The 13,986-nt window shown below is 36.9% G+C and overlaps 1 protein-coding gene across 4 annotated transcripts in view; it reads left to right on the top strand.

Moving 5' to 3' along the window:
• stau2 (staufen double-stranded RNA binding protein 2) overlaps positions 1 to 13,986 on the top strand; it is a 121,157-nt gene that overhangs the window by 67,778 nt on the left and 39,393 nt on the right. For all 4 annotated transcript variants that reach the window (XM_079601678.1, XM_079601676.1, XM_079601677.1 and 1 more), the window contains one exon: positions 6,547 to 6,851. In XM_079601678.1, the coding sequence (XP_079457804.1) occupies positions 6,547 to 6,851 (305 nt within the window). The remainder of the gene's footprint in view (positions 1 to 6,546; positions 6,852 to 13,986) is intronic.

The raw sequence follows: 13,986 nt of genomic DNA, 5'->3' as shown, positions 1-13,986 counted from the left end.
AATCACAAACTCGCTTCTATGGAGAGCCTGTGAATTCCTCCTTTTCACGTAAACTTATGTGCTTTCCCAGGGGGTCTGTGAGACCACTGTATTAAACGCTCACACACACACACATTAACCACCCAAACAGTTTTTCAGGGTACAACCGTGGTCTTCCAGATGGGTTTACACACACACACACACACACATCCATTTTCCAGCAAAATGGTGCTGGTTTTTGAGCTGTGCCCGGCTGGGAGCCCACGTTTCCACTGACTCTGAGAGACGAGTAATGACGTAACTGACTATGTTACTATAACCTGCCAACAAACAAACATAGCACATCACTGTCTTTGTTTATGAGCATTAAGAATACATTTTATCATCCAAAGTAATTCCAATCACTGTCTTATGTAATCACAAGCTGCTTTTGATGCGGTTAGAAGTGTAATGAGTAAAAATCATAGCAGTCATTTCACACGTACGATATTTATAAATAAAATCATTTTTGACAGATGGAGAAACAAACAGAATTAGGATATACACACAGAGTGTCTGTCAATTGAACATCTCTGTAAACAGTTTCATGATTATAATGGCAGGGATCTAGTTTTGTTTTGTTGTTTTGTACTTGCGGACATTATTGCACCCCTGGCCTCTGCTGTTATTGTTTCCTGGTTTGATATTTCCAGGCCAGAACTGTCTTTTTTTTTTTCTCTACTGTGTGGATCTGGCACTAGATAACACTCGAGTTGAAAATGAAATGAAATTGCATGATAACAAACGATTTTCTTAAGTAAAAATCATTGTCAAATTATAAAACCGCATTAACAGCAGGCCTCGGAGAAATCCAGGTTGCAGGAACGTTAATGCAGAGTGATATGAACAACATCTTTGTATATACAACCCTTCTTTGGAGAATCGGAAATGAGTGCATTGTGTAATTAAGCCAGCAGTTTTGTTGCTTACTTGATTCGAAGCAGTGTTTGACAACTGTTTTGGATGAATCGATGAAAACAACAGCTTCTCTAAATCTGGTCACTCGTGGTCTAATGTTGGAGCACATTTGACCCAACTATGTAGTGGCATTCCTGGAAGTCGCACACATGCTGACGAAAGCTCTTGGCTGATGGGAAAACCTTTATTATAGTGCTTTCGGCAAGCATTTCGTTTTCTTCCCCGCAATGTTCTACAGTTAATTCAGCTTGAACTGCTTAACATGCTGCATTCAAACTTGTTTTAAAGATAATTTCATCTTAGGTGTGCTGCCTATTTTTCATCTTTATTATCCATAAACTTTTTTTTATGAAATGTAAGGTTAAATTAAGAAAGAAAATCTCCTCCTGACTTTCATCATTTGCATACTAAATTGTTATTAAAGGGATCGTTCACCCCAAAATTAATTTTTATCATCACTTGAATGAGTTTCTTTCTTCTGTTGAACAAAAGGAGATATTTTTAAGAATGTCGGTAACCAGACAGTTGATGACAGCCATTGACTTCGATGGTATGGACAAAAAAATACTATGAAAGTCAATGGCTATTGTCAACTGTTTGGTTACCGACATTCTTTAAAATATCTTCTTGTGTTCAACAGAAGAAAGAAACTCGTACCGTTTTTGGAACAACTTGAGGCTGAGTAAATGATGACAAAATTTTCATTTTGGGGTGAACTATCCCTTTAAATAAATATACCAGTTTCAGTTCAAGTTAAACTCAATCAGCAACAAACAAAAAAAACCCAGTAAAAATCTGGGTTACAGCGAGGCACTTACTGTATAATGAAAGTGAATGGGGCTAATTTGTAAGTGTTACAATGCTCACTGTTTCAATAGTATAGCCAAAAGATGTATCCTTACTAACTTTTTCTCATTTGTATCTAATTTTACAACACATAACACCATTAAAAAACTGTAAAAATGTTTTTATTTATTTAAACAGCTGTACAGCCCAAATAATTCACCCGTATGTAGCTCTAATATTTCACTTTTAACATGAGAATTTGTGTGCGGTATGTAAAATTACAAGTTTTTCATTTTGAATGTCCCTCTTCACTTCCATTGTAAGCGCCTCACCATAACCTTGATTTTTGCTTTTTGTAAAGAAAACGAGGGAAAGGTTGAAAAAAAATGTGTGTTAATCAGCATTATGCCACAATTGTGCTTCACTTGTTTGGAACCCGGAATATTCTTGTAAGCTGCTATTTTTGTTGACTTCTGTTTCAGTACTAAATTGATCTTTACAGATTTCACCAGTTCTGCATCTGAAGCTGCATGTATCCCAAAAAATGTGCATTATCCATCTCTTTCTTCATCTCTCTTTTTATCTTTTGGCCTTTGCTCTGTTTTGGAGAGGATCCATTCTCCAGCTTGACTTTGTCACACTGATGTTGTTAGACTCCATCTATCTCCTAATTGACTTCACAGACCTTCTCAACCGTAGAGTCTTTAATGTCAGAATAATGCTAGTTAATTTACGGTTCCTGAGATCTGCCAGTGAGAGAATCAACGTCTCTAAGGGGCGTAAACTCAATTCAGAGCAGATGTACGTGTCAGTGACCTGCGAACTAAGTTTTTCCTTTCCACCCTTGTGAACACTGAACCAGGTTCTCTAAAGCAGATTTATGATACCTTGTCCATCGCTGCTAAATGTGCTGATTTATCTGCATTTTGATTATGCAAGAGCAATGATTTTGATCCTTAGCTCTGCATTCTTGGGTGTTTCTTCAACTTTGCACATTTTTTGGCCCTGTGGACTCTCTGAAAACAGTTTTCACACTCTCACTAGTTGTCCAACATTGTATCACAGGATAATTCTGTCAATTCTATAATTTTTTCTTCTAAAAGTTTTGGATCATTTCCTCTACAGTGTCATTTCCACCACATCAAATTATGGGTTTAATGGCATTCTGTAGTGGAAAAAATATAGGTGCATATGACATTTTAAAACATTTTTTTTTTTTAAGATGAGCCGCTCATTTCTTAGCTAGAATTTTATGTATCCTAAATGCAATTAAATAATAATAATATTAAATAATAGTTTCATGCTTTTTGTATCATTTGGCAAAGTTACAGCACGGAAATGATGCATCACAGTAATATTCTCCTTACTAGTTTTCCTTGATTTTTCATTTTTTATCTTCATTTTTCATCTCAAGCTCTTTACTAACACTGTTGTCTCTTTGATAAACAAGTACACTTTTTTGATAAACTGACTTAGAATCAAACTTGTTGGTTTTAATGGAAATTACGCAACATACAAATTGATGATAATATTTACATGGTTTATTTCACTCTGTTTATATTACAATTTTTTATGTAATGGTTATTTTTACAATTGATTTTCATTTTGTTTAAATCATTCTGGCACAAGGCTAAAAGTTTCCAGACTGTATTAATTTGTCACTTTCACTTAAAAAAAAAGAAAAAAGAAGTGAAAATGTGCTTTAATAAATGTCAATGGGGTCCAAACCAACGTCACCCAAATGTCTTTAATAGTTATGTTTCCATCCAAATTAGCGAATTTAACTTAAATTTAAATCTAACAAAATTGGAATATCGCATAAAACATTTGCGAATAAAGCCGCGTTTCCATCTAGTGTGTCGAAGAGAACAAAATTCGTCACTGGTGTTAAATATCACTAAGAAAAGTAGGAGAAGCCACTGTATATTTACATTTTTACATTTACATTTATTCATTTAGCAGACGCTTTTATCCAGAGCGACTTACAAGTGAGAACAATAGAAGCAGTTAAAAGACGAAACACAATAAACGTGTGATCTTGCTTTCGGAAGTGTACGCCTGCTGTTTGGGAACGCAGTCGTGTAAGACTGTTCTGGAAGGTAATTATACCAAACCACATTGACAGACTTTGCTCTGGCATTCCAAAACTGCATTTCAGATGCTGTGCAAAAAGATCGGTCTGCTGGTTAGTCTAGTTATGTCATCCCATCGAGCAAAGTCATCGGTCTGCTGTGTGGAGACACAGCTAATGCGATGAATGAGCTAAATGCCCACTTTTGGATCTCTCTCTTATGTGTGTAACGGTACAAGATGAGGGAGACTATGAAACAAAAAGGGAATTTTGTCAAAATTGCACATTGAGTCACGGCCGCCACAGCCGTATGGTCTTAGGGCTTGTGGAACATGGTGTATTTAAAACAACAAGACAGTGTGTCAGGCATTATTATTACAGTACATTTCCTGCACTGGTATCCTGCACTTGAAGGTTTGAGCTTTAATCCCGTGATGCATTCTTTTGAATGTGCAAACCCACAGAAATGCATGGCAAATGTGTTATATGTTGTGTGTGTGTGGCGTAATGAACGGATGAAGGAAATGGGGCGGGAGGGACGGATTAAGGGACGCATGGGAGGTCTTAGTTTCGCGTTGTGTCCCAGAAATCTTCTTAATTGAGTTTTTTTTTATTCCTATTCAATCATCCACAGCTATGAGAAGCCCAAAAAATATGAGAACCCCATTCTAGATAAGCAGTTCAGCAGCTTTTGGTCTGCTAAGTGGCCATAATTTATTTCCTGGTGCACGTTTCTGGTTGCTGGAGTGTGCGTGTGAGAAAGAGTCTGTGTGTATAAAGGGGAAAAAGTAGAGCAGGATTCCACGAAAACTGAATGTACGAGTAAGACAGGACTATGATATGCTTGTGTGTGTGTGTGAATATGTCAGTGTGTTAGTGTTTAGTGTCTTGGAGCATTGCTTCATTGTGTTGATTTACAGTTGGGCCTTGTGTGTTATCTGTTTTAAATCACAGCTTGGGCCATGAGCTGGCCAATCTCCAGCCCACCATTCTCAAATTCAGCCCATTATACTGGGTGGAACCTGTTGGAACGGGGAAAGAGAGAGAGAATGAAAAAAGAAAGAGAAATGATGGTGCCGATGGGGTGGTGGTATTGTTCTTTCTTTTTGTCGCAATTCCCATTTGATGTCATTCTGGCTCACAGCTCTCGTTTTATACCATTTTAAGTACCGGTATGCATTTTTCTCATGCGGGCTTGGGATGCTGATTCGTGTAATATGAAATCCATGTTGTTGTGTGACATTTTAAGTATTCAATGTCAGTTTTCCTCTTTGCCAATCAGCCTTGTTGAAATGGCCGACGGGAACTCTAAACTGCTGGTTTTCATTTACATTCTCACTCCATGAATTAAAGGGCTGCGTCAACGGCACACTGCAGCGTTTGGAGAAACTGCCTATTTACATTTCTCACAATTTTCTGGGATAATATTTACCAGTTTTATGGTCCGAACACTAAGTTAAATCAGTTGTTGCTTGTTCGGAGTTGTCAGAAATTGTGGAGACCAGCCGGCTGCTTTTAGAGACTTCGTTCAGGACAGAAAACGCAAACAGGAAGCAGAATCTGTGGACAGATGAGAACATTTGCTGCAGATGCTCTGTTTCTCTCATGTTTTTTCCTTTTCACTCTGTACTGGCTTCTGTAAGAACCCCAAAATTAGAGTTTGGTGGCTTTTAGTCCTTGTCTGTCAGATTTGAGGTTATTTATATGCTGTAGTGTTCTCATAAAAGATGACAAAAGAAAACGTAATTTTTAACAGATAGACATGTTTAAAATTGACCGTTTTGGGGATAGAAGCCCCTGTTAGCTCATCCATCAAGTGGAAATCATGAGTCAGATCAAAAGTAATAGTACAGTACACCTGAAAATGCCTTATGATATGAGATATCCTTCATGTCTGAAACACAGAAATGTTAAGTACACAATTTTTTTAAACATATACAGTATGTAGTGTATACAGGTGAAACTCGAAAAATTAGAATATCGTGCAAAAGTTCATTTATTTCAGCAATTCAACTTAAAAGGTGAAACTAATATATAGACTCATTACATGCAAAGTGAGATATTTCAAGCCTTTATTTGTTATAATTTTGATGATTATGGCTTACAGCTTATAAATAAAAAAATTCAAAATTAGAATATTGTGAAAAGGTTTTCATAGCTGTAAGCAATAATCATCAAAACTATAACAAATAAAGGCTTGAAATATCTCACTTTGCATGTAATGAGTCTATATAATATATTAGTTTCACCTGTTAAGTTGAATTCTTGAAATAAACTTTTTGATATTCTAATTATATGACCAGCACCTGTACATCCATACAAAGTTGAATTACTGAATAAATTAACTTTTGCACAATATTAAAAATGTTAGAGTTTCATGTTTGTGTGTGTGTGTGTGTGTGTATATATATAAATATTTTTTTTATTATTAAAATAGTTATATTAAAATAATGCCTTCAGTCACATGATCCTTCAGGATTCATTGTAATATGCTGATTTGCTGCTCAAGAAACATGTCTGTATGTTTAATATTTTTGGTGGAAACCGAGGTATAAAAAAAAGTCTAGACTCTTTGATGATTGTAAAGATCAAAAGAACAGTGTTTGTTCAAAAAGTCTTTTTATTGTGTCAATTTAATATTTCCTTGCTGAATAAAAGTATTAGTTTATTTAAAAATGTATTATGAAAATGTATATGTACATATTTATGACCTTTTTAACTTTCAGAATGTGTCTTATTCCATCCCTATATAGCACAAAAAGGAATTCTTCACCTCTCCCCGGATGTGTATCAAGAAATGGAAGCAAGCAGGAATAAGGGAGTCCCTGGTTCCCCTGGAAACTATCTGACACCCAAAGACATTGGCCAAGGTTCGGCGGGGCCATTCTACACCCCATCGGTGGGAAACACCGCAGCCATTGCGAGAGAGCTGCTGCTGAGCGGGACGTCACCCACCGCTGAGGCCCTGGTCCTGAAGGGGAAAGCACCTGCTTTGGCCTGTGGCTCCATCCAGCCGTCCCAGCAGCTGGAGTATTTAGCCCATATTCAAGGCTTCCAGGTATGGAATAAATGAAGTGATTTTGCAGATTTGTTTATCTCTCTTTCTCGGTCTCCACTGCTAGCTCTAGCCAGAGAACCAGACTTCAAATTTCATAACATCTCTTGCGGAGCCTAAACTTGATCTGCTTGGCGTGCACTGTTCATCCATCTGGATGAAACTGTGGAAATGTGGAAGTGCCAGCTTCTGTCATTGATGTTCCTACAGGCCAGGGAAGTCATTTCTCACAGTTACATTTCCCTTTTCCGGATAACAACCTGCCTTTAGCTGATCCGTCTTCCATTGCTGTTTGTCCTAGGGCTGCATAATTCTGACACTTTATTGTTGAAAATTTATTTTTAAATATCATGATTATTAATCTATATGAATCAGGTTTAAATTAAAATGCTTATTTGTGTGGAGCAGCTGCACTCTATATTCGATATGCAGGCTACACAGGGCTCAACAAAAAGGATGGCCCACACCATATCTTGTTTTTTTTATCATGTACATTAATTAATTTTAATTATCCTTTGGAAACTTTGTTATACGTTCTACTACTGTTCAAAAGTTGTCTGTACAATTTTTGTATGTTTTTAAAAGGAATCACCAAGGCTGCATTTGTTTGATCAAAATAGAGTAAAAACAGTAATATTGTGAAATATTATTGCAATTTATGATAACTGTTTTCTACTTTAATATATTTGTAATACATTATTATAAAATGTAATTTATTCCTGTGATGGGAAAGCTAAATTAGCAGCCTTTATTCCAGTCTTCAGTTCACATTATCCTCTAGAAACTTGCTTAAGAAACATGTATATAACACATATATTAAATTTATAGTTTATGCATGTACAATTTATAGTTTATGTGAAGATTGTTTTAAGTTCACTTAAATTAAAAGTTTTTATTTTTGTAAATCCTATTGAATGTTTAACATTTAAATTGTACTGTAATGTTGAATCGCTAAATTTAATGGCTAAAATCTATTTTTTTCAGACATCAGTATTGGTATCAGTGATACTGGGGTTTATTTGTAGAGCTTAGTAAAAAGATGCCATTAAACATGCCATCTTTGTTTCTACATTAATTGGATTCAATGTGACATTATTACAATATAAATATAATATGCAATTAATCGCGATTAATTACAGAAATGTGTGATTAATTAGTTAATAAAATAAAATAAAATATACTTTATTGGTTACATAAAAACTAAAATGTTATTTAGAATGTGACAATAATAGAATAATCCTAAATTTAGACAATTTTGTGTGACTCTTTTTAATCACTGTTGAAATGTGTTGTAAAGAGAAACAGAAATAGATCTAAATGGAATGCTTTAAGCCCCGATCCCACCAGACGCGTTTTTCAGGTCCGAAAACGCACAGCACTGGCCCATCACATAGAACGAACAGTTCGCTGCGTTTTTATGTTGCTAGGCAACCACAGAAACAGCTGTCCTGTCAGTCAAGTGAACGTCAAATCAGCTTTTTTATTAACTGTATTTACTTTCTGTTAACATTGTGGTAGTTACGGTCCGTGAAGTTGTTAGCTCCTGGTAACCCGCGAGAGCACCACAAGTTTATCCTCCATCATCGCACTCTCCGGGCGTTCAAAGCAACGGTAGCTTTCATCATTCACTACAACGGAAGGCCCGCCTCTCCATTATTTCGTTTGGACAGTGGAAAAAAACACGATGACGTCGGGCGAGTTGATTTTTTTTTCAACTGCAAAAACGCGAGCCACAGCAGGCGGTAAACCGCGAGGAGCCTGGGGCGCATAAATAGCGCGCAGAACGCTCACTTCCATAGGAAAATCATTTTAAAAAGTGCCCTCTCACTGCAAAAACACGCATCTGGTGTGATCGTGGCCTTAATCAGCACTTTTAATTTTTGTAATCTCCGATTAATTGTACCCTTCTCGGTCCCCCATGTGTACAGTATGTCCTCAATCTCTTCCACAGCTTTTTTTGTGACTGTAAAGTGGCCTCCAGTACCTGAGCCGGCCCTCTTAATTTAGCAGCAGGTGCTTTTCATATTGGACAGTAAAAACATTTTATCTTAACCTGCTGAGGTTGCCTTTGAAAAAGCCTTTGTTTTTGCTCAGAGCTTTCCTGTAGTCTGAAACCCGATGAAGAAGAGCGAGGCAGCCAAACGTAAACACGGGGGGAAAACAGCAGGTTTCATTTAAAGGGCCAGCTGCGAGGGATGAGCCGACCTGCCTGTGTGAATCACTCCATGTTTAAACCCTTTTCCCCCTCGAATACCCAGATAAGAATCCCGAACGCTTCATCCCCCCATTCCTTGGTGTCTTCTATCAGGAGGGGTTTGAGTATGTCATGGAGGAAAGCAGGAAATATGTTTCGTTGAGACGAGACACCGAGCGATGTGGGTTGGCAATGAAAACCTGAACGCACCAAAAGCAAAACAAAAACCGCCGAGCTGCAACTTTAGCGCTGAAAGGCAGATTCCAGACTTTTATATGTTTGTTGGCAGATGCTCTTGCGCAAAATAGTGTGCGCTTATTGGCAAACACCTAACTGTTTCTAATCAGAGCTGCAGACATGCTATCCACAGTGCCAAAGGACATGTTTAAATCAGACCAGGTCCGTCCGCTCAGTGATTCAATTTGGTCTTGACAGAGCTGTTATGAAAGCCCCTATGAGGCCCTTTTTGTTGGCATTGGAGCAACAGAAACACCTGCAACAGTTTGGAAAAGCCACAACGAGAACCGATGTTCAATCAGTTTCCTAAAGTAGTTGTGCTACACAGATGTGGTACTCATAGACGTGCGGTTATCCGTGCGTCTGTTTCCTCTAAAGCCAGATTGTGATCTCGAAAACTCTTAACGGAGAAGTTAATTGACAAATACGGTCGTGCCTTGTAAAAATAAGGACCTAGCACAAGGCTGTCTTTGGCGTTCTTGGAATTTACTTGCAGTTGATATTGGTTCATTCAGGTCTTGTTAGACACATGGGGCCTCAGAGAGTAAAGGGATTTGATTGATGGAATTTAGCCAGAGGTTGAAAATTAGATAGGGGCATCAGCATATTGGCTTTTTGGAAGCAATGCTGGTGCAGAGAGAGTTGGAGAAAACTCTTTTGCTGTTGTCTCAGGCCACATGTGATGGAAGTAGGGCAGAAATAATGGAGTCGTTTGAGTAATGCACAACATGTGCTCTCTTTCTTTTTTGTTCTCTATATCTCTGTCGTATAAGTGAAATGTTATTGTTCTGTTGATGAGCTTCACATCTGAGTTAGTGCCCGCGCTCTAGCTAACCTTCACATAGGGATTTTACCAGTTATTTATTGGCATAAAGTCTGATCCAGCTTATTCTGGACAAGAATCATTTGTTTAGACAGGAATGGCCTCCATTTAACCAACATGTAAAGGGCTTATTACATTTAACCCAGTAAAAATATTTGTTCCTAAACTTCCAATTGTTGTCTAAAAACTGCCAGTCATGGCTTGTCTTATGAGGAACAGAACTACCACTGTTGTGAACTGGATCAATTGATTCATTGAAAAGATCCTCAAAATAACAATTCATTCATTCGACGATTCAATGATTCGGAGGGATATATAAAAATCACCATTTGGTTCCAAACTAACTTGTCCCTACTAAAGGAGAACTTAATTTAGGCAACCATTACAACCCTGTTTGATTTCTGGATCATTGAGATTCAGATCAGTCTGATTGAGAACAAATCATTCTTACCACATTTGTGAACTGGATCCATTAATTGAAAACATCCAACTTGAAAGAATGATTTGTTCACATCATTTGAAGCTTAAAACATCAGTCACCTTTCATTGTAGTTGCATGGAAAAGAGCGACCCGTCAGACTTTCTCCTTTTATATTCCACATAAGAAAGAAAAGCATATGTGTTTGTAATGATATGAGGGTGCGTATGACATAATTTTTGGGTGAACTGAGGCTTTGCTTTTATAGAGTGCACAGCTAAAGCTGCATTAAAACTCAAAACATATTTTTTCTCTGTCAAGTCCCCCTTGACTGATCTGACATGCTTCAGATTATTTAGTAACCTTCAGTGATCTGGTTAAACTCTTGAGCCTCTTTTGGTCAACTGGGTGACTTATTTGGTGCAGCTTTAGACGGACCCAGAGATGGATCTTTCCCCAAATCTCCCTTTGGTCGAGCAACCGGAGCCCTGCCAGCTAACGCTCATTCCCCAGACTGGGGACACAGAGATTCGGAGAGGACGAAAGCGAGAGGAGAGGTGGAGCAGTAAAGCCAATCTCTGTGGGAACGCTGCTCTTCGCCGCATGTCAGGTGCACATCATAAAGGGCCTTTTGTGCTGAGCCTGTGAGCTGCAAAGCAGTCTGGGAGAGCGGAGAGCAGTAGGTAAGAGCTCATGTTAGGGATGAGTCCCAACGCCTTTTCATTTTATGAACCCCATTCATCTTATCACGCCATATGAGGCTGCGTGAAACATACCGTAGTACCACAGTTCTGCACTCTACAGTATAGTTTGACACTTTCCATGAATACGGTATATTTTGGTGTCTAATCTTTTTGTTGTGAGACCTATTAGAGATGTTTGATAAACTAACACAAAATTAACCCAGCATCAAAAGCATCTTCAGATGTTATGACCTTTTCGTAGTAAATAATCTCTTTTCTTTTTTTACCCTCAATGTTTTACAAATATTGCTGTGTTTTACTTCATTACCAAAAGTATAATCTATTTAACAAGTTTTTCAGTATCTTCAAACCAACATTTGTTCCCAGACTACTTAATTTAGGCCACATTTACATCCATGTTTCCCATTCAATTTGTTTTTAATTTAAATAAAACATTTTTTAAAAACCTAATTAAACCAGTAGGATCCCACTTTTTAAGAACGCAGTTGCATTAAATATTAATGATTTATTTTAAGAACTGTCAATCGATTAAAAAAAACCCAATTTTTTCTGTTATTAATAATTTAAGTGAACTCAAATCTTCACACAAACCCATATAATAAATGTCACATTTACCCGTGCCCTTCAATATATTTATATATTTTTTTCTGTTGGCTCAGTCAGACTGGTTCATATTTTTACTTGCCCTGTCAAAATGCAGAAAAAGTTATTGTTTTCGTTGTTTTTGACCCATGTAAACAGTGCTTTAAGATTTTCAGGTAGGTCTAACAGGTAGGATATATACAGAAATTGAATTAACACTTCACAGTCTTCACTGCATAAATTATAACTTAAATATAGATTAATCCGTATTAAAGGTAAAAATTGTATTCAGTCAAGAGCAGTGAATGTCATTTTCTCTTTTTCTTTTGTTCTTTGATCATCCTTAATAACAGCAGGTTTATTGCTTCTGTCACTTTAAGACCTTCCGCGAAAATACTGCGTTAATTGCGTTAAATATTTTTAACACGTTAAACTGAAAAAATGTATCGCATGCGTTAATGCATTCATTTTGACTGCACTATTTATTTTCTATTTCTATTTTTGATGAGCTATATATAATGAATATAAAATATCACTTATCGTGTAACATAGTTGACGATCAAACTTTTCTATAAGTTAAGCATCTCTTTTCACTGATCATTTGTTCGAACCAAGCAAAAGAAAACTTTTTTGTACTTTAGTTTCAGACTGTATACTTCTCAATCTCACCATATCGCTCTTTTTTTCCCCTTGCCCATTTCAGCTTTTCCTCTCCCTTTATTTAATCTCGCTCTTTCTGTTCCCTCCCACCCTCTGAGTCCCTCTGCTCACTACCCGTCTGTTTGTCTTTCTGTTTGTCTGTTTCTCACAAAGTTTCTAACCTTGGCTAGAAATACCAGCATACCTAGATTCAGAGCAAAGGCTCTCCGTTATTTTTTCAAATAGCGCCCATTGATGTTTTCTGACCTTCTAGTGAATCGCGGCTTCGTTTTGAGATGAATGGAGACGAGCTGATAGAAGAACCCGTGCTTATATTTCTCATCCTGCCAGCTCCGGGCACACATGCATCTCTGTGAGGTGCTGGCGGCTTTGATCGCGGGCGTTAGCGTTCAGCATCTATATGCCAACTGCCGTTTAGTCATGCCATTAATCACTTCATTAATCGCTTCATATACAGCTGATGGAAGCGTTTGATCTTTTATATCAGTGCGGGACCTCCTCCAATGATAACCTTGCTTCCAATGGAAAGTCTGCATGGGGATTATGATAAAGCATAGTGACTTGACCAGAATATTAAAATAATTAATCAAAAAGATTTATAATTTATGAATATCTGCCAATTCAATATATATATATTGTCAGATATTGAATATTTAATTGTGCATGCTAATTTCCCCATTTGTACATTTCTATGTTTAATTTATTTTATTTTTGGCATATCAGTTATCTGCCATAACATGGTGACATTAACAGACAGAATTGTATTATCAGTGCATCCCTAATACTTTTTCATTAATCACAAAGCTAAGCCCAAACATGAAAACCCGGCCTTCAAGTCAATCTTATGACCGACCATTCATAAGTTTTAATCACGCTTTAATTTCCGTGCTGACCACCTGCAGAATCTTTATAACCCGTAACCCACCGTCCTGCCCTTAATGGCAAAGCACTGACTGATGATATGAAAGTGATTTAATTTGATCCGAGAACATCTGGAGTTGTATAACTCAGCAGTAGCTTCAGGTTCATAATTTCAATTATAGAAGTGGATTGATGTGGGCTTTTGAAGGTGACTCGCTCCATTTATGGCGAAGGATATGATTCACAAGATGTTTTTGGCACTGGTATGCCTCCTATTTGATCCAATAATAGGTGAATAATTGTTTTTTGGATGAATTATGAGGCGATTAAAGATATATTTATGTTATAACTGTTAAATTCCGGCATGTATCAAATTTGTTGATGTGCAGTGTTGGCTTTAGTGGTAAAAAGAGCCATATTTGGTAAGGAAAAGTGAAGCTTTATCTAACCCACTTCAGATGATATGCACTGTAAAAAAATATTATAATAAAATAAAAAAAATATTATTGGACTACGATTCACAAGAAAATACTATATCAGTCTTCTACTTCAATATATATATATATATATATATATATATATATATATATATATATATATATATATATATATATATATATATATATATATATATTCTGTGGTAATTATTTTCAGTCAAA

The sequence above is a fragment of the Phoxinus phoxinus genome (assembly GCF_949152265.1).
Source record: "Phoxinus phoxinus genome assembly, chromosome: 24".
Classification (NCBI taxonomy): domain Eukaryota; kingdom Metazoa; phylum Chordata; class Actinopteri; order Cypriniformes; family Leuciscidae; genus Phoxinus; species Phoxinus phoxinus.
This window is presented reverse-complemented; position numbering and strand designations above follow the sequence as displayed.